This window comes from Phaseolus vulgaris, chromosome 5 (genome assembly GCF_000499845.2).
Source record: "Phaseolus vulgaris cultivar G19833 chromosome 5, P. vulgaris v2.0, whole genome shotgun sequence".
Taxonomy (NCBI): Eukaryota; Viridiplantae; Streptophyta; class Magnoliopsida; order Fabales; family Fabaceae; genus Phaseolus; species Phaseolus vulgaris.
Window position 1 is genome coordinate 39,251,252 of NC_023755.2, and position 27,150 is coordinate 39,278,401.

General features: G+C 31.3%; 4 protein-coding genes and 1 non-coding gene across 10 annotated transcripts; 4 read left to right on the forward strand and 1 right to left on the reverse strand.

Moving 5' to 3' along the window:
* The first annotated feature begins 4,000 nt into the window (after positions 1-4,000).
* On the forward strand, positions 4,001-13,040 carry LOC137835905 (uncharacterized). The gene is made up of 15 exons (XM_068644647.1): positions 4,001-4,715; positions 5,064-5,119; positions 5,598-5,656; positions 5,768-5,839; positions 6,082-6,162; positions 6,993-7,100; positions 8,064-8,126; positions 8,743-8,823; positions 9,642-9,707; positions 10,224-10,379; positions 11,090-11,170; positions 11,366-11,404; positions 11,958-12,040; positions 12,300-12,372; positions 12,686-13,040. Exons 1-15 carry the CDS (start codon positions 4,180-4,182, stop codon positions 12,851-12,853), a joined length of 1,722 nt encoding a protein of 573 aa, XP_068500748.1. The 5' UTR covers positions 4,001-4,179; the 3' UTR covers positions 12,854-13,040.
* LOC137835907 (ATP-dependent 6-phosphofructokinase 3-like) lies at positions 13,004-16,902 on the reverse strand. 5 transcript variants are annotated; one of them, XM_068644649.1, is made up of 13 exons: positions 16,809-16,902; positions 16,454-16,611; positions 16,129-16,175; positions 15,961-16,000; positions 15,816-15,878; positions 15,593-15,730; positions 15,221-15,433; positions 15,044-15,112; positions 14,785-14,914; positions 13,938-14,203; positions 13,750-13,798; positions 13,523-13,677; positions 13,004-13,281 (listed from the first exon to the last, which is right to left on the reverse strand). In XM_068644649.1, exons 2-13 carry the CDS (start codon positions 16,532-16,534, stop codon positions 13,108-13,110), a joined length of 1,425 nt encoding a protein of 474 aa, XP_068500750.1. In that variant the 5' UTR covers positions 16,535-16,611; positions 16,809-16,902; the 3' UTR covers positions 13,004-13,107. The 5 variants fall into 5 exon arrangements, with proteins under 5 accessions (XP_068500750.1, XP_068500753.1, XP_068500749.1 ...); XM_068644652.1 differs by having other exon boundaries at positions 13,004-13,286; XM_068644648.1 differs by having other exon boundaries at positions 16,804-16,896.
* A 1,923-nt stretch (positions 16,903-18,825) lies between these two features.
* Positions 18,826-22,992, forward strand: LOC137835908 (mitochondrial-processing peptidase subunit alpha-like). Of its 2 annotated transcripts, none has more exons than XM_068644654.1 (13): positions 18,826-19,075; positions 19,490-19,699; positions 19,803-20,099; positions 20,492-20,659; positions 20,776-20,943; positions 21,057-21,143; positions 21,282-21,348; positions 21,446-21,543; positions 21,941-22,013; positions 22,099-22,169; positions 22,404-22,453; positions 22,612-22,724; positions 22,807-22,992. In XM_068644654.1, exons 1-13 carry the CDS (start codon positions 19,037-19,039, stop codon positions 22,857-22,859), a joined length of 1,494 nt encoding a protein of 497 aa, XP_068500755.1. In that variant the 5' UTR covers positions 18,826-19,036; the 3' UTR covers positions 22,860-22,992. The 2 variants fall into 2 exon arrangements, with proteins under 2 accessions (XP_068500755.1, XP_068500756.1); XM_068644655.1 differs by having other exon boundaries at positions 21,063-21,143.
* Positions 22,993-24,751: 1,759 nt separating this feature from the next.
* Positions 24,752-25,886, forward strand: LOC137834542 (profilin-4-like). The gene is given in 4 exon segments (XM_068642566.1): positions 24,752-24,897; positions 24,977-25,002; positions 25,004-25,103; positions 25,601-25,886. Coding segments are annotated over 4 exon segments (384 nt in total). The 5' UTR covers positions 24,752-24,774; the 3' UTR covers positions 25,736-25,886.
* Positions 25,887-26,634: 748 nt separating this feature from the next.
* On the forward strand, positions 26,635-26,776 carry LOC137836245 (small nucleolar RNA snoR135). Its single transcript, XR_011085224.1, has one exon. It is a non-coding gene; the product is annotated as a small nucleolar RNA snoR135 (small nucleolar RNA).
* The last annotated feature ends 374 nt before the right edge of the window (positions 26,777-27,150 follow it).

A 27,150-nucleotide genomic window follows, 5' to 3' on the forward strand; every position in this document is an offset into this window, starting at 1 on the left:
GAGTTGTATTTATAAGAATAACCAGGTAATATAATTTTCATATAGCAGTTACAAAGAGAATAAATATATTATTAATAAAAAAATTAAAAGACTTAGATATTATTCATAGTTGTGGATAAATATATATATCATAAAAAGACTTAACAAAATAATAAGGACTAAAGCTGAATTTCTTTCTACAGAAAGCAAAAGTTGAACAAATAAAATTTAGAAACAAAATATAAGATATAATTATATTTTAGATTAAAAATATATTTACAACTATTTTTACATTATCTATCGATTAAATACTAATGTAAATATAATTATTAAAGTATTTGCTGTAAAGTTGATTTAAATTATATGGCCATTTATAGTTTAATAGAACTAAAAAATACACTGTTAAAACATTATATTTAAATTATGCACGAATTAATTTCTCTGCTATGCATTTCTATCAAATGTAAAATTGTGATTAATTCAAGTGCATACCACATACAATAGTTTAAAGTTACTTTACAAAAATATAATTTTAATCAAATTTTAAATCATGGGTATTCACGAAATTGTTTAGTTTGAATTTTGAATAAAATTAAATTTGAACTGTTCCTTTTTAATTAGACTTAATTGATTCAGAATGTGGATTTTTTTTTAGTCAATTTGAACTAAACCAAACCCGTAATGATCAATGTTGGTTTAGCTTTGGATTATTGTGTTATGGTAAAATTAAACTATCAAATTTTTAAGTTTTTATCTTTAATTATTATTATTTTATATTAATGTATGAAAATAATATTTCTTATTTTTTAAATGATTAAATATGTTGTATTTAATATTGAATGTTTTCTATAATTATCACTTCATATATCTCATTATTTTGAGTCAAGTTTTACAAATAAAAGATTAGAAGTCCTAAGGTTGATGTCTCCTCCTAATATTTCTTACCATAATTAGGCTATCGATTAGAAACACTAATTAATCAATTAAAATTTAAAAAATATTTAGTTTAATTAAATTTTAAGTCTCGATATTTTTTTATTGAATACCTATTAAATTTTCTTGGTGTTAAGTTAAGTCTCTATATAGTTTATTATTTCTGTTAACACTCTATTTACCCCACTTTACTTATTTTTCTTCATATATTATTTGATGTTAATATTAAATGATTTTACTATGTGATTAATATAAAAAAAGTGGTTTTTTATCGTTGGATAACATGAAAAAAAAGTAAGATAAAAATCTAACTACAGTATTGGAAGACTCCGAGAAAAGCACAGGTTAAATATAATAAGAATTTAATAAAAGATTAATTGAAAATATCTAAATTTATTAAATTTAATTAATTTGAAATATTGATATAAATATGTTTTTAATATATATGTATATATAAAATTAAATAACAAAATTTAAAAGTTAAAAATAAAATAAAAATGTTGATGTGGGTCAAAAAATTTAACTAATTTTACTACGACGGAGTCAACCTATTTTTTTTATTTTTGGGAAGTGGAAAATGTTGAAATGGGTTGTTCCATGGTTATGATGGTAGGAATAAAAAAATAATTAATAATATATTTTTGACTTAAACCGATTTTCTAAAGTTAAATTAGGATTAAAGTCTCTTTTTACTTATAAAAAAAAACATATTTTTGACTCTTTTATCCTAGTTCTTGATTATCCATTCACATAGATATTTGAATGTTGCAAGAAAGTTTACATGCAAGTTGCATTCAACTAAAATTTTTAAGTCATTTTATGTTAAAAATAACCCATTATGTTGTATTTGAAGTTGGAATTTGAATAATCTCAAATTATGGACTCTGCTTTCAAATAAATGCTTTAAATAATTGTTTAAAAAATTGAACGGAAGAAGAGTTCCCACTTTCAATTCATCATATCATTCTGTCAATTCACACACTAATATTAAAAAAAATATACTAATTTTAACTATCTATATTTTTATATAATGAGATAAACATATATTCAATTAAAATTAATTTAAATTTGTGCTTTTGTTACCTTTTTATTCAAATTTGATAACTTTTCCTAGAAAATATCAAATGAATTACATGAAAAATAATTCTTTAGGTAATATAATAAAAAATAATATAATATGATAAAGGTAGTGTATTGTAATTATACCTATTAAATATTTTATCAATTTAATCTTCGCTCCTCATTTTTTCATTTGAATTTTTTTATTATAATTTAAGTTTTTTAATTGGTCTCTAGAAACACCTTTTACATGATTTGCAGTTAATTATTTAAATATATTAAATTAAAAATATTTTTTAACATTATTTTAAATTTTATAAACACAATAAATTCATAATTAATTTTTTAAAATTTTAATTCATATTTGTTCTTTTTAAATTAAAGTATTTTAGTATATTATAATATTAATTATTTATTTTTAATTTTTTACATCAATCAAATCTATTACAAACTTTTCTCTTATTTATCTTTATTTGTCACTGTTTTCTTCCTTCAACGTCACTTTTTTTCTCTATTTTGTATCTAATAAAAAAAAGTATTAAGGTTCGTTGTCACTCATTTCACCTAAAATTAAAAAAAATTATTAAATACAAATAATTTTAGAGACAAAAATAATATAGTAACTAAATTATATATCATTTTACTGATTAAAATTATTTTTTATTTTTAAATTAGTTTCTATTATTGTTAAATAGTTTTTAAATTGATATCTAATTATTCACCAAGTTTTTAACAACCAATTCTTTAAATTCTAAATTTGGTAGATACCAATTTAGAAACTATTTAATAATAATATAAATTAATTTAGAAACCAAAAATATTTGTAGTCTCTAAAATATCACTAATTTAGTCAATATAATAACTAATTATTTTTTATCTTTAAAATTAATTTTTATTTAATAATTTTCTTGTAGTGTAGTGTAATAATGTATTAATATGAGGAGACACGTAGCATTAGACAAATTATTGGGTTATCTGAAATTGGAAATAATTTTTTATATTTAATATTAAAAATAACATTCTATAACAATATTTTTCAATAAAAAAACATTATCTAATATTCAAATTATTAAAAACTTCATGTAAAAAACATATAAGAAATTATCGAGTATCGAGTAAATATGTCTTTTAATGTTAATATGTATTTATAAATTTGTAAGTCTAGTAATAAAATTAAATAAAAGAATATTTGATTATAAAAAAGTGTTTAAATATTATATTCTTAATCTTATACCCAATCATTTTTGAGTTACGAGTAATTAAGAAATGTATTTATAATCATCAACTTGAACAACATTAATCAAAATATTTTGGAGGTAGAAAGGTCAAACTAATCTGTAAGAGAAAAAAAAAAGGAAAATAGTAAAGATGTGTGAAATAACAAATAATACAGTGCAAGACTCATAACATAAAACTGTGAAACATAAATGAATATAGGGTGTTTCTTTCTGCACCTCTACAAATGTTTTCCTGCACCCATTATTTTTTAAGAAGACTGTTTTACCCCTTTTTGAAATAATTTTTGAATTGTTTTTTTTTTAAATATTTCTGGAACATATCTTTGAAAATCAAAAAATTATATTCTGAAAAGTATATAGAATGATTTTTTCTATTCCAAATTTCATATTTCGAAAATACCTTTGTTTATGGAATCATTATTCCAAAACACCTTTTACTTATTGAACTCTTATTCTATAATCATTCAAAATTGTGAAGGGTAATTTTGGTATTTAAAAAATGTAGAGTTATAGAAAAAAAAAATAGAGATATAAACTATGGTCCATAATAAATGAGTAAAGTTGTGAAAATGGAAGAAGTTAATATGTGAGGATTTGAGAGAAAATTATAAAGAAAAAAATGATTTTTTTTAAGAGGAATTTATTAAAATTTGTTAAATTTATTAAAATTATTAAAATTTGTTAAAATTTGTTAGTGATTGTTATGAAGGAAATAAAAGTTTATTTGAAGTTATAGGTAAATGTAAATTGAAGTGATCCATTGATGTGAGAATTGTAGCAGTGGATGTCTGAAAACGTTTTATTATGTGTGAAGATCTACGTTGGTGTTGTAAATTCCTGGTAATGCTACACTTGTAATACAAAAAGGTTCCACCTTTCACCACTGTTCCCGCCTCGCATAAACCCCACAAGACAAAAAAGGGTTTATGCAGCAAAGCCAACAATAACATTCTCTTCTCCCTCAAATTCCATGACCACCCTCCATAGAACCATCCTCATTGCCCACAAGCTCCACCTTCGCTACCCCAAATGCATTTTCCCACCTCTACTTTCCCACTACTCCGCAACGGCGGATTCCTCCGAAGCCGACCACACAGACAAACCAACAAACGAAACCCCCACCACCAGTTGGAGCAGATATGGAAACATCTACGCCCGCCCAGTTGTGCAGCAGAGCGATCACAGCGACGGAGATGAAAACCCTAGCGGTTTGAGGGGAAATGATGTAACAGTGGTGAAGAAAAAAGGGAAGGTGAAAGCTCAGTGGGTGTGCTCCGATTGTGGGCACACGACGGGGAAATGGTGGGGGACATGCCCGGAATGCGAAGTAACTGGCACAATGCAAGAGTTTCATGAGAGCAAATTAACTGACAAACCCAGGGGGGGGTTAGCCATTACCGAGGACGCAGTGGGCTCGTGGCTCCCACGACGACTCGAAGAGTTGCGCCCCGTCAAGTTGGAAGAGGTGAACCGTGGATTCAATCACGACAAATGGAGAATTCCTTTGTAAGTTCTTTTCTTCTAAATTTTGAAGTTTGTGTATTTGGATTCTGCTTGTTTTGGATCATGTGGTAATTGCTGATGAGGCTTTCATCTCAAGTAACAGAGGGTTGGTTTAAGTGGGGAGAGGGGATGTTTGGAGAAAGGAAAAATAATGTGAGGGTTTGCGAGTATTTAGCAATGTGCTATTTCTATGAATGTTTTTCATCTTCATAAAGGAGTTAATTAGTGGGACCATTTTTTACCATGCCTTGATGTGTGTGTGAGGGATCATTTGCTCTTCTAGGCTTCTGTAAAAGATGTGCCGTGGTTCTTTTCTCAAATGTTATACTGTGCAGTTCGCATCAATTTCAGGTCTGGTTCCCTCGGAAATGAAATTTCTACGGTGCTTGGTGGAGGTCTTGTACCAGGTTCTGTCCAATTTTTCTTGTAATGTTTTACTTGGATATGATGGATTTGCCTGTTCAAATATTGGTGCATTTCTTAATATGAGTGTGTTTAAATAATAAAACGTAATAATCCATTATCCGCTAAAACTATATTCACATGTCACTCCACAACTTCAATTCATCTTCTATGACTTTGAGAATTAATTAATACCAATATTGCTTACATTGATATTTTTCTCCTTAACCATGCTTGTTTGTTTTGTGGGTTATATTAGTTCAAAAGAGTTACGGCCTTTGGTGATTGATCTCAATGAATGAATCATCATCGAAACATTATTTTTTCTTTTTTCCTCTTGGATCTCGATTGGATTTTCAAAAGAATGCTTCCAGTTGATTGTCTGATGATGATATCATTTTCAATTCAAGTTTTCTTGATGCTCCTGCAAGAAGTAAATTTTGTTATCTAGAGCTAATTTTATCTTTAGCAATGGCTTTGAAGGTTCTTTAACTTTAGTCGGTGGTGATCCTGGTATTGGGAAAAGTACTCTGTTGTTGCAGGTATAGATAAATTTAGATGGTAAATTGGATATAAATTTTCATGATAAAGTTTCTATAGAATCTGGTCAACTGTCATTGATGCCTGGTTTATTTGTGATGTTGATTTGGAAGATTTCAGCAATGATAGCAAATGAATGCAGTGATGGTGAAACACCTCCAGTTGTATATGTCTCTGGTGAAGAGGTTTGCTTTTATTGAGCCTTTTACTGGATATTGATACTAAATTGATCTACAGAAAATTACTTCCATGTCTTGTTTTAACACTGTTGACATTTACCTCCTGGCTTATAATCCTTTTTTATTAATTTTAGATGGTGATCCTTGATTTCACTGCTGTTGAAGATGGATAGTTCAGCTTTTAGTTTTCTTTGGGGTCTCTGACACTTTTTTAATTTAACAAGCATTTGTTCTCTGTTATGTGACAGAGCCTTAAGCAAATTTGTGCTAGAGCTGATCGCCTTGGGATTATGTCCAATATTTATTTATATTCAAGTACTGATATTGAGGTACATACATTGTCTTGAATTTTGCTGATTAGTTTTTGTTCTATTGTTTTCTTCATACATAAGTTTTGATGTCCCAACTCTATCTAGGAGTCTGTTTCACGTAAAATGTTATTCTTAATGGGCTATAGTGGTACAGTGTGTAATGAAGCCTCAATATTGGTCCTCTTTTATTTTACTTCATAGTTATCGATAATGCACTTTTTCTGTGCAGATTAGCCATAGGCTGCTGCAAAGTTTTAATACCAGCTCATTTTGTTTAGTAGGGGCTGTAGCTCCAGTGATACTAGAGTGATCAGAAACTTATTTTTTGCCCTCAAATTGGGGGAATGGGGGCGGAAATGGGCAAAGTTATCGTCCCTCCTTTTAGAATATTAAAAGATCCCTTATTGTATGTATTTTCCCGCTCATTTTACATATTGTGTGACTCCAACACTGTTTGGCTTGGACCAACACGCAGTCTTGTCATGCAGCATTTCTGGTGCCACCTACCCTCCATTCTTTTCTCTACTATTCTGAATCACCTCTATTTTAAACTTTGAACCCAACCTCTACTGTTTTCTCTGAGCAACACTCACTCACTTTTCATTGAATGCTTAAAATGACTTTTATTGTTATTCACTTGTATGTTTTTCTTAATACCTGTGACCTCCGATTGTTAACTATGAATATGTTGTGAATTTTGACTAGTTTTTTTCTCGTTTATGCTACACATAAAAGAGTAATTCTACTGTGTACTACTATAGCACTAAAGGTTTTTTGGGTTTGACTGCTATTGCTATTTGCGAGACTATGACTGATAACTGTGCTTTACTTTTGCTCTTTGGTGGTAGGACATATTGAAGAAAACTCATGCTCTATCCCCTTGTGCTCTGGTGGTTGATTCAATACAAACTGTTTACTTGAATACAGTTATAGGAAGTGCTGGAGGGGTTACGCAGGTATTGAATATACCATAGTTAATTACCTTCAAGAGACTTTACATTTTTCTTGTATGTTTTAACTATGTTAGGCGGCAGAGTGCATTCAGGTTTATTGTTTATTTCTCTTGTGTGTACAGTATGTGGTAGTTTTATTAGCTGTCAGCTGTTTCCAGCTTAGCAGGGTTATCTACTGCCAATTTTATCTGTTTCGCATTCACTGAACCCTATAAATACTGATCTCTATTTTAGAGAATCTTAACTTCAAAATCAAATTTCAAACTATCAACCAACAAAATCCAGCACATTTGGTAAGTTGGTAAATAGTTGGGTTCCTTAGACATGTCCAGGATTCGACTCCTAACCATGTCTATGGAGTTGATTTTATTGGGAGAGGCACAATCCACTTTGATGATCTATACCTCCAAAAGAATTACTGTCAGACTATCTATTGGTGGATATCCTTGGTGCTAACCAAAAAATTTCAGATTGTCAGTTTTCCTTTCAAACTCTGATTCATAGAGTTCTCTAATGTTGCACTATGCACATCCATTTATATTCTCGAGGAGTGCTAGGAACACACCCTTTTTCTTATTGGTCAGAAATTATTGACAACTACAGAATCAGGAGAGAGCGTTATTAAATAAGACGTGGGACCCAGAATTTTGTGATTTCTAGTAATTCCTAACTAATAGGAGAGTATGTGTTCAAAAGAGTTTCTTCCTAGGGCTCTTTTATATTCTATTAAAATTATATGTCATGTGTTGTTTGGAATGCTTTTTTGGTATTTAATTAACTTTTGTCCATACCAGCTTCATTTTATTAGTATTGAATCATTGTCAAATAAAGGATTTTCTTTAAAAGGTCAAACCCATGATTGATTAATTCTGTTTAATTTATTTAATTGGTTCTTTTGTCATTGGTATGCACGGGCTCCTGGTTCTGTGGTACATCAGACATGACTTTTTGGTGTGTGACTGACAGGTGAAGGAATGTACTGCAGCTTTGATGCGATTTGCTAAAACAACTAACATCTCAGTTATTTTGGTGAGCCCACCTATCAATTTTGTGAATTATATATAAATGGATAATTGATCTATTAATGGACTATCATGTTTTGCATCATATTTGGTGAATTTTGAGTGTTTTATGTACTAAGTTGCATCTCTTATTTATAATAATTTACATTGGAGTAAATTTAGTGACAATAAATAGAAAATGCAACTTCGTAAGATAATGATAGGCTACTGTACATGAATCCGTCTATTTAGTTTTCTTAGACATTAATTACTGAGATCAGTTTCCAACACTACTGTTCCCTACAATATCAATGACTTAGAAAAACAGTACATTAATTACTTAATAGATGAAATTAAGTAGAAAATAAAATAACATCAAATACAAATCAGATTAATGCACCCCTCAAATATAAGATATTTTCCATGAATAGGAGATACTTCTCCACAGTTTAATCTTTAGTGAAACTGGAAATGTTCTTACAGTGTTTGTGATCCCATAAAGGTACAAGTCACACGATTGTGCTGAAATGGCAGGTAAAATTATTGTCGTTGCTTGTGTGGATTTCATTTGTAATTTATCTGTGGGCATGTCTCTTATTGTGGCCTTTGAATTGTTGGCATTTGTGATTGAATTTGTGTTTCAGATTGGACATGTGACCAAATCTGGAGAGATAGCAGGACCTCGTGTCTTGGAGCATATTGTTGATGTCGTTTTGTATATGGAAGTTGGTACCTCATTACACCATTCTTTCTTTGGATAGTCGTTACTTTGTATAGCTGATTTGTGCCCATCGTTATGGTTTCAAGTTTCATATGCTTGGCATTTAATCCTTTTTGGGCTTCTTTTACTATTTTTTAGAACATTACTGTAGTGTCTTGTCTGTAATGCACCATATCATGGCATCGCAAAGTAGCAACATTTTGCCTAGGGATATGTATTTCGAGTTTTGCATTCTGCTAAACCAAAACAATTTTCTTAAAAGGGTTGGTTACATTTGGAGCGTGGTTGGCTGGCCCAATAACAACTTCCCCTCACACCTAGGAATTGTCTAGAATGTAGAGAAATATAGGTGGCCCAATAATGGATTTTGGTGGCCTAATAATGGATTTAGGATAGACTTTAATACTATCATATAATTCTACACTAGGCATATTTTTAGTCAATATAGGATCTCAACACAATCCCTCACAATCTGGAATTATGTTATTTGGTTTCTTTTAATGAAATGAATTTATTTGTAATAAAGAGTAAAAAAGAGAATAATGTATAGTGGAACAATATTTACATTGATAATAAATTTTTTATTCCTTTCTGAAATTTGTTATGGTCGCTGCACACATTTCTTCTTATTCCCTTTTGCCTGAATAATTGCTATTTATTTTTACAATATTACATTTCAACTAAATGTGCAATTTTATTCGTATAGTTTTTTCTGCATATTACTTGTTGAGTCACCGGGTTTCATTTCATTTTACTCAATTCTTTTTTTTATTAGCAATAAAAACTATATACTCTATGCTAATTCTTCATATTAATGCTCAGGGCGAGAAGTACTCTCCCTATCGAATGCTTCGAGCAGTGAAAAATCGCTTTGGTTCCACCGATGAGGTATGCTATTATTGCCTATCACATCTAAAATGTCTTCCTTGGTTGTAACTATTTTGTTTCTACTAATACTTTTGAAGAACCATGTTATCAGCAGTACTTAATATATGAATATCATAAACAGTGTGCAATACTAGCATTGGTTTCTTGCACTTTACGCTTGGACCATGTCATTTATTTCTTGCTTTTTTCTTATGTTCTATTTCTTTCATTAGTATTTTTCTGTGATGTTTAATTTTGAGATGTGTACCTTGTCTGATATATCTGGTAGCAAGTTTGAATTGTTGAAGTAGTACTGAGGCATGCATATGAACTTTTGGGTGAAGGACTGTGACTATATATTATCGTAATGTGTTGACATTTTATCATTGCTTAATCTAGCCAACTTTAGAAGTTCCTTCTTTGTGTGTTTTGTGTCAATTTGATAATGACATTTGGTCATCTATCTTTTATTACATTTCTATAATTAGAACGACTTGAGAAAATTGATGTTTTATCTGTGTTGATTTATATGATCAGCTTGCAGTTCTTGAGATGTCACAGTCGGGACTCCAGGTTGTTTCAAATGTTAGTGAAATGTTTCTCACTCAACAACACTCTGATTCAAATGTTTTAGCTGGACTTGCTATTGCTGTACTAATGGATGGTACAAGAACTTTTTTAGTTGAAATTCAGGTAATTTTCTTACTATCGTTGAATCAAAAGCTCTAAGTCCATTGTGTTTTTTCTTCTATATCCTATATCTTGAGAAACTTCACCATTGTCTTGTTGTTAATTTGGATATGTTTAAGTGATGTGTAAAATGAGCTTGGCTTCGTTATTAGCTGATAAATGCAATAGTAGTAGCTTCTAGATTTTGGATTGTGAATAGATAGGCGGTGAAGAAGCTTAAGTATCCTTACTTATCATCTGGAGATTTTCTGTTAGGCCATCTCCATTCCAAGGGTGACTTTATGAGATCTTAATTTACTTGTTGTGGGTTTCACTATGCCACGTCACTTTTAAGATTTTTTTACAACTTTTATTCCTACCTATACAAGAGACTTATAAGAGTCACTCTAATTAATGTTTTATTTTGTTGACAGAAATATATGTTTGCAAGACAGAAAAATATTATTTTATTTTTATGACTCAGGATCTTAAATTTATGTTTTGGCAATATACTCCAACCCAGGTCTTAAACTTATGATTCTGAGTGTGACTCCTGTAATGGAAATGCCCTTTGAAGTTAGTGTGAAATCCTCAAAGCGAGTCAGATTATTGTGATCATGTGTCTGATACACCTTAATTTTCATCATTGTGCATTGTGCTTATCTTTATTATTTATACTCCAATTTCCTCCTTTTTAGGAAACTATAGGATTGATTTTCAATTTTGTTCTACAGGCACTTTGCCTTGCACATTGCCCAGTTTCGAGTTCACAATCCAATGGGATCACGCCAAACAAAGCTAATATTATTAAATGTGTAAGCCACTCTTGATTATTCTTTAACAATATTTCATAATCTTCACATGTAGTAATTTATTTCTCCTTTATTTTAATGAGAAAATGAATGAAAGGATGCTTGATGGGGATATTGGTTCTCTTGTTTAAATATAACCTGCCGCAATGAAATTTGTTAAATTGTTCATTGATTATTGCACTATTCCGTGAACTGTAGGTACTTATAAAGCAAGCAGGTCTTCATCTCCAAGATAATGTAAGCTGATTTACAATTATATCCTCTCTTAGGATTTATTCTTTTATATTTTAATTTGCTTTCTTATTTAATTAAGTTCTTTATAATTGTAGGAAATTAGGAATGTGTAATTAGAATAAGATTTAACCAGTTTATATATTACCAAGCAAGCTTTAAAGGTAGTGTTAGAAATATAAGAAATATCTAAAGATAAATATCATAGAATGAGTATCTTAGGATTTATTCTTCTCTCATATTTTGATTTGTTCTGTATTTAATTAGCATCTTTATGTTAATAGTAATATCTGATGTGAATCATATTCATTAGAATATGATTTATAGGCATATTAAGTCATGTACTCGTTGTCATTGACTTATATAAAATGTACTCTGTTGTATAGTCCATACATACCGGTATCAGCATTTTTTGCATCTATGTTTCTCTCTTTCAACAAATATAATGAAAATAAAAATGTGGGAATAAACAGAGCTGCTAATGTTAACTTTGGGGCAGCCAACAAACATGACCATTTTAGTGATGATGTATTTCCTCATCTTGCCACTTATACAACAGGCCGTGCTTTTGAATGTTGTTAGCGGATTCACAGTGACAGAAACTGCTGGAGATCTTGCAATGGCAGCTGCAATTTGCAGCAGGTTTGTGTTCTAATTTATTTTAAATGATGTTCATTCTTGTTGGTCTGACTTGCCCCAATGTAATGTGGGGATTGAGAAATTAGCATTTTATGCTTCTTATTTGGAGAAAAGATTTTAATAATACCAATGTTCACGAAGTTAGCTGGCACTATTGACATGAGTTTTTTCTCTTTTTCCAGTGCTTTTTTTTTTCAATGCAATATTCTAGAATTTGGTAGAATTTATTTATTATCATTGTTGTCTCTTTTCTTGTTTCCAGTTTCTTGGAGTTCCCTATTCCAGAGGGGACTGCTTTCATTGGTGAAGTTGGCCTTAGTGGAGAGCTTCGCATGGTAAGTACGCACATTTAATGTTAAAGGCTGCTACTCACTACTATGATATTCAGCAATCAATTTAAGAGTTTTCAATAGCGTAGCAATGTGCTGATTATTATATTGAAGGGTTTGCAGATGTTAAATTTGCTTTGCATTTCAATCTATGGAAGTCTTTTTTTGTGAATTTTCAAATCAGTTGCCTGCGAGATTTCATGTGTTTTGAATTAAGTAGCATTTTCAGTTTTCTACATAGTTAGGAAAATGGTGCAAAGGATTGCTTGTTTATTCTTTCGATGTCTTAGCCTGGTGATTTGTTTATTTAATGATACAGGTTCCTAGAATTGATAAAAGGGTTAACACATTGGCGAAGTTGGGTTACAAAATGTGTGTAGTACCAAAGCAAGCGGAAAAGCTTTTAGAAACCGAAGGTCTAGAAAAAATGAAAGTTGTAGGTTGCAAGGATCTGAAAGAGGTCATTAACGCTGTATTTAGTAGATAGAGTTAATATTTAAGTGATGCCGCTGGTGTTATGCAGATCTCACTTTCTTTTGATATCTAAGCTGTTATTCAAATGTTTATAAATGCAGATGCACCAATTGTGGCTTCGATACCGCAAAATATGTACTGATTTGGTTTTATCCGACCCCAATTATCTAATTTGAACTTACGCTAATTCAATTTGATCATTTAACATGTCCACCACAATTTAAAGTCATTTTAACTTATTGTATTTGTGCTCTGTATATGGCCTGTTTAGTCTGCTATTTCTGGATGGTTCTGTCCGTCTGAGGTTTGGTGTTCTGTTCTTTCTTCTCTCACTTCTGTGATATCTTTTGGATCCAAGAAGCTAGGCTGATGGGTTGAAGATAGTAACCTTGCCCACATCCTATCAGTAATCACAACCCTCTTCTCTCCCTCGTTTATCAGCTGCACTTCACAAAAACAGCATTCTTATTAGGTAAGGTAGTCATATAGTTCAAGAATAACATCTTTACAAAACCGAAAAAAGGTGTCTAATATTTACAGGTTCATTCAACATAAAAGGATAATTCAGGCAGGACCAATAGCCTAATTGCCAAGTAGTTGTTTGTTCCTTGTGGCACGTGTGAAAGAAACCAAGCAGTTGGCCCAATAGCAGATAGATTTGGTTAGAGTCGCAAGAACTTACATGAAATGGAATGTAACAATTTCTGCCATTAACTGGACCCACGGTGAAGCCTGTGTATCCTGCCATTGCACCATGAACTGCACTTTGGGCAAGGAGGGTGCAGTATACATTATCAGATGCATTACTTGGTATAGCACGGATCATGTAAGTAGGATCTGCAAGACAAACTTTTTATTGGTCACATTTTTGTTCCTTAGTAAATATACTGTTAAAAGAAGAGAGCTCACCAATGTACTTCAGATTAATAGGCATTTTCCGACATTTTGCAAAGTGATCCTACAAAAAATGAATGCTTAAATGTAAAAACAAAAATGGAAAATTAAGTAAAGCCAATGTTTTAGACTACTGATTTTGCTGTGATTCTTAACATCAAACAATTTTTCTAACAAAGAAGCCAAACTTGCATGGTTTTTACCTTAATTTTCTGGGATAACCACAGACCAACATCTGGGAGTAATTTGTCTGCAGAAGTCTCCTGCTTATTAACAACGGATGGGTTGCCAGAAAGAAACTCCTGACCTGCACCTTCAGCAATTACTATGACCATGTGACCTTGTTCTTTCAGTCTTCTCTCAATAAACTCCAACAGTCCTCCTGGACCATCCATATAAAAGGGCGATTCTGGAATGAGGCAGCAGTCCACATCTCGGCTGGCAAGAGTTGCATACATGGCTATAAATCCTGCATGAAATGTCAATATTTGGTGAATGTAACAACTAATCAAGATAGGGCTAAAAGAATGACAAGAACAATATTTCTTCCTGTTTTGCTCAGCAACAACTTTCATGATTTATGGTAAATAATCAATAATTCAACATCATAGATCTCTTTAGGAAACTTTTTGAAGGATGTTATGAAAGAAGAAACTAAGTGCCAAGTTCAGCATTTAATAGATGATTAGTAGTAGTAATAATACTTAAAGGCACTGGACCAAACATAACATAATTACTTGTATTCCAAAAGACCTGCTAGAAATGAGAAAGGGCCAATATTTCAGAAACAGTGAGGAGATCAATAGATAACCCTATAGTATGTCAAATGTTTGTCAAATGATAAGAGACACTTAGCCATTTGCTGGAATGAAAGTGACCCAAGATGATACTAGTGTAGCCACAAAGAGGAAAATAAAAGAATTTTGACAAGGGTTTATGGAGTGCAATCAAGCATCATAGTTGCATACTAGTCCATTCTATGATCTTCGACACTTCAATGATACCATTAAGCTAAAGTTGTATACTATCAAAGAAATGAACAAAGCTTACCACTATAACGCCCCATTAATTTTACAACACCAATACCATTCTCTGCGCTTTCTGCTTCCACATGAGCAGAACTGATAGCTCGTTGTGCCTCTTCGACAGCAGTGTCAAAGCCAATTGACTTATCAATAACCTAATTCCAACACAGAAAACCATTAAATAGGTGTTTCTTTAAACTCAAATCCTTTTTTCATTTAGTATAAAAAGGCATAAAAGTATAGCAATTTCCACATGTACAATTTTACAATTGAAGTATCATTACTGGGATATCGTTGTCAATAGTTTTTGGAATTCCAACTACTGCAACTTTCAAGCCACGCCTTCTAACTTCCTGCATGAATAACTAAATCTTGTGACTACAAATTTAAAGTGAAAATTACTATACCCACAAAACTTTTAAAGCACATGCCATCACCAAGTTTGTCTGTCAATTAATTACCTCAAAAATCATAGCTGCTTCATACTGAGTTCCATACCCTCCAAGTATATAAACCTGATTAATGCCCCTGTCCTCAATGCTATCAACAATCTTTGAGGTGTCATGGCCACCATAAGATGTCCCAAGGATTGTTCCACCACGTTTATGGATATCGTTCACAACCTTTGGTGTTAAAGGAACTGTGTTTCGAGAATAAAAACCTGGATATCCTCCCTACATGTAACCAAACACTACATTTACACTTTAATCATACACATCCTTGCTAAAAGCTACTCAATTCCTGTCAAAATTGCAAACAAAGCTCCTAATCTGTTACAGTTTTAAACACATACAGATACATCAGTGATGTTATAATTGGTCAATAAATCATACCTCTATTCCCAGAACTTTGTGCACCCCATACATATGATATAAGCCGCATACTATTTCTCTTATAACTGTATTTAGACCAGGACAAAGTCCACCGCAAGTGACAACACAAGCGTACACTTCCTCTGAATCAAAGTATACCTGCCAAACATTCAAATCACCATTGTTTTCCCATGAATTGCATTGGTGAAATCAAGGTTTTACTTTTGATAAGAAAAAGGTAAACCTTCTGAGCTGGCCCAGCTCGCCGAAAATGGGCCCCTCTTGGACTATTTTTGTGTACAATTATCTGCACAATGAAACCAATTCTGAAACCCTGCAACAATGGTAGAAACAGAACCCCATCTACTAAAAGGTGAAAATTCAATAACCTGTTGCGCAACTGTATCATCCACATTCACATAATATTGCCTGTGGAATAAAAAATTAACCAACTTGGTCACCAATTGATTCTGGAACATTCCAACAGTGACTACGGCACAACACAGTAAACCAGCACTAGAAAGAATATATAAAATGTTTACTACAGATTGGCTTACGCAACAACTGAATAGGAAGGATTGTCTTGTAACGGGTCTGGATATGTCTGCATGATTAAAAAAAAGGAATCATATGATCAAAAGTCACCAAATTTGTCGAATTTCATAATAATTATCTAAAAAACCATATCTAGTATTATCTCTAACTGATTCACGATACAACTTTTTTCATAATGACTATTAAAAACCACACCTAACAGATATTGATTGACAGTATAAAAGTGTTTACTTTCGGTGCCCAGAAGTTAAAAGTCATAATATAAACACACCCACTCAAAAATTGAGTTCTTTTAGTAGGCGATGAGAAGAGGGAGAAGGGCCTTACGGGGAGGTGAGGGATGTAATCAGATAGATGAGGAACATCTTCAAGTACAAAGCCAGAAGCTGCAGTGGTGGAATCCAGCATGGTGTTGTCAGATTGTGTATGATACCTCAATTGGATTAACAAGGTTTTCGTGGGACTCGGAGGTTTCAGCTACAGACCTGAAATCCTAGGAAATATCAAACCAAATACTATGTATATGTAGCATAAACATAGGTAATGGCAGAACTAAAAACTAAATAGTTATTCACGATATAGAGTATTTGATTTGGTATGAAGTATATAAAGTACAACTGGGTGGCATTTTCTACAGAGAAAACAAAAGAAATTGAAACCAAGAGACGAGGACGGACTTTACGTTAGAATCATCTGAGTCTGCAGAGATGAAGTCTTTATCTGAGAGGAGACACTGATACGGAAAAAACATATGTATAATTTCTAAAATATAGAATACTCAAACACATATCTACCTATTATATAATTATAAATTATATTAATTGATAATAAATTAAATTATTTATGTCTTCAAATTATTAATTCAAAAGAATTTTTTTCTTATTTTGTAATGATAATAAAAATTTATGCAATAAGTTTGAGTTTTTAGAAAATTAATGCATTTTTTTAAAAAGTTGTCTTAGAACTGTACTAAAATTGTAAGAAATCCAACAAATATTTTTTGAATTATACACTTCACCGATATATATCTTATGAGTGTCCTACGAATATCGATGTTCAATATGTGTATCTGACACGGACACATCATCTAAGAGACGTGTTTGAGGCTCATCCTCTATAGTCTAAGAAGTCTGCGTGATGAGATCATAGTGTTTGATATTTTTTTGTTTAGGACCACCAATTTTGTTTTATCTTTTTCTGGAAAAATGCTTGATACTGTTTGTCAACTTATTCTCCAAATTGCACGAAGCACACCAAGAAGAAGAGAGAGTGTTCACCTTTATTTGAGACGAAAGGGCACCACACGAATGATCATCATCAATAATTTATGCAATAAATGAACGTTACCAAGTGTTGCTTGCTGAGTTCTTAACCACAAATTATGTCACTAGCTGTCATGGTTCTTCAATAAAAATTAAGATTATTTATTGTTCCCAAAGTTTGTGTCAACTACGTAAACCGTACCAATTGGAAATATTTGGTTCTCATAGTTTTGTGATACACATCATAGAAGCATAGAGTAAGAGAAAAAAAAAAGTAGCTATAAGAGTGAAATGTAAAGATTGAGTTTTGTTCCAATGATCTGTTTTCATTCAAAGGATTCAATTTGGACCATCCTAGACCGTCCCCTACTATCTTCTTTCTTCCTTTTAATCTTTGTTTGTTTGTGGTGTTTGTTTCTAAGTGATGTATTCTAGTTTAAGCTTCTTTTTGTTTGTGGTGTTTCTTTCAAGTGATGTACTGTGTTTCTTTTTATGATATTCTCTAGTTGAAAAAATTATTATTTAACAATTTAAAGAGTTGTATATAATTTTTGATGTGTCAGTTTTAATAAAAATATACATAATAAAAAAATAGATATAATGATGTGAAAATGTATGTTAGTTTGGAGGTATGTCACGGGTTTGAACATGTATGTTTTATCTATCTAATTTTTTTTATGTTATTTTATTCTTTAGTTCTAATTCTCAAAAATCTCAATTTGCAGCTTTTAATCTAAAATTCGCTTTAAGGTAGACAAATAATATTTCTTTTGGAAATTTATAAATATTTTTTAAATTATCATATATTAATATATTAACATTATATCAAACATTAGTGAATCTTATATGGGAGGGTCGTGAAATCTTATATGACACTCATTTGTTAATGATTTTAATACGATATTTCAGATCAAGAATAACATTTCAACCTTTTGAAAGATAAAAATAAAAAATCATTTATAAAAACTAATAAAAAAACATGTTTTGCCACTTCTAGTAAATTTAAACTTTGCCAATGGACCCAACATAAAGAACGTGCCAACACCATAATTTTATAATAAAATAAAATATTATTTATATATAAAATAATTAAGATCTTTCTCACACATAATTATATATATATAATACATATATAATTAATTGATGTAATAATTATCATGCATATACTATCTGACATAATTGCATTAAAATTGTTTTAAACTTTATTTAATTTAAATTTAAGTTTAATTATATTGATGAAAACAGTCTATATATATATATATATATATATATATATATATATTGTATGGACTGGGAAGATCTTTTTTCTTATTTCTAGGTTCTATAATCTTTGTTACAGAGAAAAACAATTGTATAATATCGCTTATTTTTATTATGTTCGTATTTTTTTATTTTTTTTTGGCGATATCACTACGTATCGAAACAAAGCGTAAAAGTTGTGCATGGCACTAACACTTGTAGTTACGTTAATGATCCATAATTTGTAGTTAACTTCAGAATTTCAATGCAGTGGCCGAGCCAAACGAAACAACCTCAATCAAAAGCCTCTTTTTCGCTTCTCTTCATCACACTCAGATTCATACCAAAGCATTTGTAAATAGCAGCCACCTTTGTTATCTCAATTCTCAAGGGATTCATTTTTTTCTTCATGTATAGAGCTGCAGCTTCACGTCTCACCATTCCCAAGGTCATTCTCTTTCGCTTTTCTCTTTAGATCCGTTGTTTATTAAAAAACAAATCATTTTATTTTTACTTTTGAAAACACCCAGACAATAAATTCTCCATTTTGATTGGTTTTGTGAGGGGAAACATTTCATTGAGGGTTCAATGACGAAGTTTTTTTCTTTAGGTTTGATTTGTACGTTGTGAGAAATGCTTGTTTGCTTCATTTTAATCCTGTATGAGAATCCCACGTAACCGGTTTTGATGACCCCATATGTTTGTTTTGAGATGACATAATCCACTGCATGTTAGGTGTTTGTTTCATGTTTCAATCAGCATTTTCCTGTTGGAAGATGCGTATTATATGATTCATTGTGGTTCTTTTCTAGAGAGACTCCATTGATTGGAATTCAGTTGTGTGATTAAAACATGTGAGTAGGGAAATGGGAGATCCGTGGGAGCCTCTGGATTTGCTTCGCGAGGTTTATTCAGCTGGCTTACTGGGGAATCTTCCAGTTCTCTTCCTCCTCTGGATACCCCACTTAGAGGGTTTGCCCCGCCACCTTCACTGCCAGATTATGTTGAACCAGGAAAGACCAAGATCACAACTCTCTCCAATGGTCTAAAGATAGCATCAGAAACCTCACCAGTATGTGAATGTTTATAGTTTTCTATACTTTGACATGTTTAATGATAGTGTTGATACTTTTACTAATAGTATAAATGATGTGTATGTTTTGGTTGTCAATCAGAACCCTGCTGCCTCAATAGGGTTATATGTTGACTGTGGTTCCCTCTATGAGACGCCATTGTTAAGCGGGGCATCACACCTGCTAGAGAAAATGGCTTTCAAGAGCACGACAAACAGAAGCCACTTTCGTGTTGTAAGGGAAGTGGAAGCAGTGGGTGGTAATGTAGGAGCCTCAGCCTCTCGGGATCAAATTGGCTATACTTTTGATGCTCTGAAAACCTATGTTCCACAAATGATTGAATTGTTGGTTGACTGTGTAAGGAATCCGGCCTTCTTGGATTGGGAGGTCAACGAAGAGGTATATTTGCTTTGTTTATGAATCTCTTCTTTGAAAAACTGGCTTTTCAATTATTGTGCATCCTTGTTTTGCAAAACAGGGTATGGATTGTGGTCTAGTGCAATATCGATTAAGAAAAAAAGAATATTATGGGAAGAACACAACCATTTAACAGTCCCTTCTATTAGTATAAAAATAAAATCTTTAAATTTTTTTATATTTATTATTATTATATTAATAAAAGTTGTTAAATGTTGTATTTGGGAAAAAGGCTGTTAACGTATAACAATCCTAAACAATTCCTTATTCTTCTTAGCTACTACCAAATCATATGCAGAGAACAAGGTCTAATATTTATATATATATATATATATAGGTTATTTCTGGTCTTCTTAAATAATCTATTGGTACAGCTTCGAAAGGTGAAAGCAGAGATAGGAGAGCTAACAAACAATCCCCAGCGCCTACTTATGGAGGCAGTTCACTCTGCTGGTTATTCCGGAGCATTGGCTATGCCACTTTTGGCTACTGAATCAGCACTGAACAGATTAAATGGCCCCATTTTAGAGGAATTTGTTGCCGTAAGATCTGTTATCATTTACGATACTTCATGAAAGCTACTGGTATTAATAGTTCAAAGCTAAAATTTCTGACAATGTATTTGATTATCTGAATGTCATTGGATGTGGAAAATCAGGAGAATTTTACTGCATCTAGAATGGTACTTGCAGCATCTGGGGTTGAGCATCAAGAACTTCTATCCGTTGCTGAACCACTTCTCTCTGATCTACCAAGTGTTCCACATTCTGAAGAACCAAGTTCTACGTATGTTGGGGGTGATTTTCGTCGGCAAGGTGAATCAGGGGTGTGTATTAATTTGATTCTAGACCACTTGCATTTGCTTGTGTTTCTCCTTTTATCATTTGTTCCCTTCCAAATGCTGTATATTATTACTTGTTTTCTGAAAAACTGTCACAAGGGCAGGGTGCACATGTAGCTATTGCCTTTGAAGTGCCTGGTGGCTGGAAAAAAGAGAAAGAAGCTATTATTTTGACCGTTTTACAGGTACTCGTTTTGTGTGAATCATTATGATATCAAGAGATCCCATGTCTATATATTTGCATATTTTCTTTTGTTGGCACTCTTGCACAAGAAAAGGAGAAAGAAGGAATTGAATGGAAGTAACATTTCTTAGTACTGCAGATGCTTATGGGAGGAGGTGGGTCATTCTCAGCTGGGGGACCTGGCAAGGGAATGCACTCAAGGCTATGTAAGTTTAAACTATATATCTTCTAGTCTACAGCTGACTTTCATCAGTAGATCATCTCTGAAGCTTTTAACTTGTTCTTTTATACAATGGAATCCAGATCTTCATGTCTTGAATGAATATCAACAGATTCAATGTTTTTCTGCATTCAACAGTCTCTTCAACAATACAGGGTTATTTGGCATATATGCAACCACAGTAAGGCACAATCTTTTCTAAACATAGATGTGATGCCTCTTTTTTACTGTTTTTTCAGAATTTTTGTATTCACTGAATGGCTGGGTGGGTTAGTGTGCCTAGAAAAAATAAGTCTCCTTCTATACTCTATTGCCAACACAGCTCAAGATATTTAAAATGTACTTCTAAGTTGAAGTTGTCTTGAACATTGTTCCGGAAATAAAATATATTGTAGAATTCCGCATGGTGTCAATGACCCTTCAATCCCTTCCTCATTCAATTTGTCATAAGTTGCACACACTAGTTTTCCTATCGACTACTTCTTTATTTTCTTACTTCTTTTAAGCTCTTTGGAATTTTGGACAGTGTACTTTTATAATAGTATGAATTTTGAGTTATTTTTCATGTGTCAATATAGAGCTCTGATTTTGTGGAAAAAGCTGTGGACCTCGCAGCCAAAGAATTAATAGCACTCGCATCACCAGGACAAGGTTTAATCTGTCTGCTTTTCTTTTTGCCTTCCTTTTCTTAATCCTGATATCTGTCAAATTAAATATGGGCTTCCCACCATGGCAGTTTCACAGGTACAGCTTGACCGTGCCAAGGAATCCACGAAGTCTGCAATACTAATGAATTTAGAGTCTAGAGTATGCTCTCTCTCACTCTCTCTTTGTAGTTTCAATGAGGTGGAATTTCTTTCATTTAATCCTCACTCCCCACTGGAATTTAAGAATATTATGATTCTCTTGCATCACTGCTTCCTTCTATATTATCTATCATGGATTTCTCTACACGTTTTGTTTTGTCACAAATAGAAGGACAATTGTGTTGGTCTTATTTCAAGTAGCTGTCATTTGCTTAATACTCATTGCTTTTTGCAGATTATTGCATCAGAGGATATAGGAAGGCAGATACTGACTTATGGAGAAAGGTAAAAAATCAATCAGATGCTTATTTTTTATTCAGTCATCAATTCCATTTTTTTCCCTTTTATTTAAATCCTCTTCTCGCTACTTTAAAGTGAGAAGTATCACTTAAATCATGAGCATCATTTCTGATATGAGTATTTTGTGTGGTGACCTTTTTCAGGAAGCCAGTGGAGCAGTTGTTAGAGGCAGTAGAGGCAATCACTTTGAATGATATCTCTGAATTTTCTCAGAAGATTATTTCCTCGCCTCTCACTATGGCATCCTATGGGGATGGTAATCTTCAATTAATTAATAATTTAATTCAAGCATTAGGTTTGGTTACTGATAATGCTGTTGCATTGTGCTTCTCTTGCAGTTATGAATGTTCCCAGTTATGAATCAGTTAGCAGCAAGTTCCATGCAAAATGAAATTGCTTTTCACCCTCACCAATCCTAAATAAACCCGGGAGATTTTGTGTGGATTTGAGATTAACCTTTTATGTTTTGGTTTGAGTATTCTCACCCATTGAAATATCACGGCATTTTCCTTCTTTTTTCTCAAGGAATTAATTTTCTGTATTTCTTTTCTTATTATTTTTCAGTGATTTGGTTTCTACTTCTGCAAGAAAAATGCTTTATCTCACATCTTTTAAGAAAAAAAGTTATTTCTATTTAGTTGTCAATTTAAAAATTTAAAATAATATCAAAGATGATTTTCTTAATTATTTAAAAAGAACAAAAGTAAAATATGTTACCATAGAAAAGAGAGAACTAGAAGATATATTAAGAAACTAGTGATACTTTTAATAAAAGAAAGGAGACTAATCATATATGTTATAAATTTAAAATGATAAATAAATAAATAAAACCTTAAATTCTAAAATAAATAAATTCATGGCGCTTAAGACCATTAATTATTGTCTCTTAATTATGATTTTTAACTCAATTTTAAAAGATTCTTAGATTCACTTTCCAAGCAAAAGAAATTACTTATTTAATTTAGTTTTAAAAAACACAATTTTATTTTTTTGGAAGGGATATTTTTCATGATTATTATTAATACTATTTTATTGGTATTTTGATGGTTATTATAATTACTAATATTACCATTAATATTATTAAGATGGCCACTAATTTAGTATCATCACCTTCTTACAAATATATCTTTAAATTAATTTTAATAAGATAGAAAATTTAAACAAATTTACTTTGTAATTAAAAGTAAATAAAAAATGTAATTTAAATTCATTCTAGACAGAAAATTGGTTGTAAAATTTATATGTTTTTTTAACTTACATCTGAAAATAATCCTGAACGTTTCTAGGTAATGGGTATAATACATTAATTTTAAGTTTCTTTTCATTCTTGAAGAAAAAATTAAGACATTTAATGTTATGAATTAAAATAATTTCTTTAATTCAATAAACATTGTGGAATGCATTGATTTTAAGTGTTTGTAAGTGTTTCGTTAATGTCCGGAGTAATTTTGAAAATAAAATAAAATATATATATATATATTTAATATTCAAATAAATTAAATAATTACTTTAAATTGATAAATTAGTTAGTCAATTCTTATACAAATATTAAAGGAAGTATATTTAATTTATACGATATTTGATAATTTCGTTAAAATTAATTATATAGTACATTAAATAAATATAATGATTCCTAATATTAGTTTTATATTATATATATTAGAGAATGGTATTAGTATTCATATCTATTAATGAAGGTGTTGCATAGTTGCAGATCTTATTAAATTAATATTGTGAAGATTATTTTAGTAATATTTTTTTACTACAATGAATTTTAGCAAAATCTAAAAATAAACTAAAATATAATGAAAAAAAAGTTTTATTAACACCGTCAACACAGTGAATAACATATTTTGATATTGTTTATAATAATATGATAATAATTTTAAATTAAAAATAAAATAAAATGAAAAAAATATTAATGTATTAAGATGTGAAGGATATATTTTTAATGTTGAAAGTGTTAATATATCAGGACCCAAATATCTATATTCAATATCTGCCCGGAGAAAGAAATATATATTATAAAATAACATTATTATTTTTGGAATATTATTAGTTCATATAAATAATTTATTGGAAAGCATTTCAAATGTAATTTTTAAAGTATATTATCATAAAAACTATCAATTTGTCATACATACTTACTACATCAAATGAAATGTGAAGTAACGTGAAGGCCACTAACGTTCCAACATGTCATCCATCATCACCATATACACTCTGCATAAGCAAAATAAAATACCATAATCATTCTTCCATTCATATTCATCATCCTTCAAATCAAAGCTTCAATTGAATCGAAGATGTCTTGGCAAACCTACGTGGATGACCACCTAATGTGCGATTTCGACGGCCACACTCTGGCGGCCGCCGCCATCATCGGCCACGACGGCACTGTGTGGGCGCAGAGCTCCACATTTCCTGAGGTTAGTTCATTAGCTGATTAGGTTTCTGTTGTGTTCTGGTTAATTTTGAAATGAAGAATAGAATGTAATTGAGATGCAGTTTAAGGGAGAAGAAATTGAAGGCATTATATGAACCTGGAAGGCTTGCCCCAACGGGCCTGCTCCTCGGTGATACCAAGTACATGGTCATCCAAGGTGAACCTGGAGCTGTTATTCGCGGCAAGAAGGTTCTTCTTTTCTATCCTTCTAAAGTATACTCTACCTATGTAACACAAATACGAGACTCTGATTTGTTCATTTGATGTGTACATTTTGACGTATATATAGTTAGTTGAAAATGATTTGTTCTTTATTTTTATAATCATAATAAAATTTTATATTATAAGTTTAAGTTTTAGAAAATTAATGTATTTTTTATTTTTAAAATTGTGTTGAAACTTCATTAAAATTGGAAAATTTTAAAAAATATTTTTTAAATTGAACATTTTAGCGAGTCTTATGTTTGTTGATGTCTGATACGTGTGTCTGACACGAACATCATTTAAGAAGTGTGTCCGAGATTCATAGCATAGCAGACTATACTTCACCCTCCGATAATTTATGCACTCACAAACAATGAATAAATCATAGTTTACGCATTCTTATAATTTAGTTAAAATTTTCACCCCATAAACGTTTGAAAGACTGTGATTCACACTTTCTATATTGAGGTGTTGTTATGCAGGGTGGTGGTGGAATCACTGTTAAGAAAAGTAAGAAAGGTTTGGTGATTGGCATCTATGAGGAACCTCTGCCTCCAGGACAGTGTAACATGATTGTTGAGACTCTGGGAGATTATTTGATTGAGCAGGGCCTATAGATCTCTTCTCAAACTCTACTCTGCTCAAAAATAATCCTGTGAATTCAGGAACCAAAAACCTTATATTTCAGGTTCAGTGTTTGGTTTTTCTTGTACAATGCAATGGTCTTTGATTCACTTCATTTTTCTCAAACCAATCTTGTACATTCAGTGAAAGATATGCTGAGAATATTGTATCTTCAGTAAGAAAAGAATAACTTTTTTTAACTCATTTCATTAAAAGAAATGTATTCAAATATATTTTTTGACTTGTTTGATTGAGTTTCATGATTAAATTTATAAACAAAATTTAATAGTATATACTACCTTATCAAAACAAATGTTTTATTAAGTTATTTACTCCGACTCTCCTTTAATTCCAATAGTATAAGAACATGTTTGTTTGGTAAAACTTTTTCTTATGGATTTCAGCTGTTTTGATTAAAAAAAGTTATTTATAGGGAAAGAAAAACAAAGTTTTTTCAATCGTAAAGTTAGTAAACAATTTTTTTTCCTAAGAAAATAGACTGTTTTCATGAATCCAAATTGTTTCTCAACAGTTTTTCGTACATACTTTTTTTCTTATATGAAATATAATTTTTTTATTTATATTCAAGTAAAATTTGATTGTGATTATAATAAGTATTATTACATTATAATTATTATATACCTATTTGAAGCAGTTAAATTGACAGCATTAACATAAAACCTTAGCGGGTATACGGGCCGGAAAATGAAGTTTGGGCCTGAGTCTAAGCCCAAGGTCCAGTAAGTGTTGATGCTGTGAACGACTTTAGGTTAGGTTAGGGTTTGATTGGTTCCCTATAAATACGCACGTCTTGCAAATTCTCTACATTGGTTTTGTTTTTGTTTTTGTTTAACCTTTAGAAGAACACAGATTTTGGATTTAGGGTTTGTAATGAGCAGGGATAGTGTGTATCGGTGTTGTGCTGTGTTCAATGCACTCTTCCGAAAGAGTTCTCTGCAACATCGTTTTGAGAAAGTGGGCAGTTGTGTTTCATCCATTTATTGAAAATCACAACAATCATTTTCCCTACATCTTCTTCCTATCTCTTCCCTCTTCTCTACCTTTTTTTTCATAAATTTTACCCAAAATCTATTCTTATTCTGTTCTTTTGTAAATCTTTGTTTTATTTTTAAATTGAAACACCATTCTCCAATGAACCAAAGCAAAATCTAAAGCCGTTTTCACATTTTGTTCTTAATTGTTTCAGTTTTCTCTTGTTTTCAGGTTTTGTTCACTCTATTTTGGCTGAAGTTATGACCTAATACAACAATCAGAACGCCCTTGGAAATATAGCAGACAATTCAATAGAGAAAAATAAGAAAAATAATTACATTAACTTCATATGAGAATCATATGAGAAGTAAAATTTGCTTTTGAAAATTAATACATTACTGAATAAAATATTTAA

Bases quoted from the DNA above. Each gene is read 5' to 3' on its own strand.
- LOC137835908 (XM_068644654.1), top strand. From the start codon at position 19,037: ATGTATAGAGCTGCAGCTTCACGTCTCACCATTCCCAAG. The intron at 21,349-21,445 runs GTAAGTTTAAAC...AATGGAATCCAG, and splicing joins GGGAATGCACTCAAGGCTAT to ATCTTCATGTCTTGAATGAA. The intron at 22,725-22,806 runs GTAATCTTCAAT...CTTCTCTTGCAG, and splicing joins TATGGCATCCTATGGGGATG to TTATGAATGTTCCCAGTTAT.
- LOC137835905 (XM_068644647.1), top strand. From the start codon at position 4,180: ATGACCACCCTCCATAGAACCATCCTCATTGCCCACAAGCTCCACCTT. The intron at 4,716-5,063 runs GTAAGTTCTTTT...CATCAATTTCAG, and splicing joins GACAAATGGAGAATTCCTTT to GTCTGGTTCCCTCGGAAATG. The intron at 5,120-5,597 runs GTTCTGTCCAAT...ATGGCTTTGAAG, and splicing joins TGGTGGAGGTCTTGTACCAG to GTTCTTTAACTTTAGTCGGT.
- LOC137835907 (XM_068644649.1), bottom strand. From the start codon at position 16,534: ATGCTGGATTCCACCACTGCAGCTTCTGGCTTTGTACTTGAAGATGTT. The intron at 16,176-16,453 runs GTAAGGCCCTTC...TTAATCATGCAG, and splicing joins ATTACATCCCTCACCTCCCC to ACATATCCAGACCCGTTACA. The intron at 13,282-13,522 runs GTAAGTTCTTGC...TGTGAAGTGCAG, and splicing joins ATTGTTACATTCCATTTCAT to CTGATAAACGAGGGAGAGAA.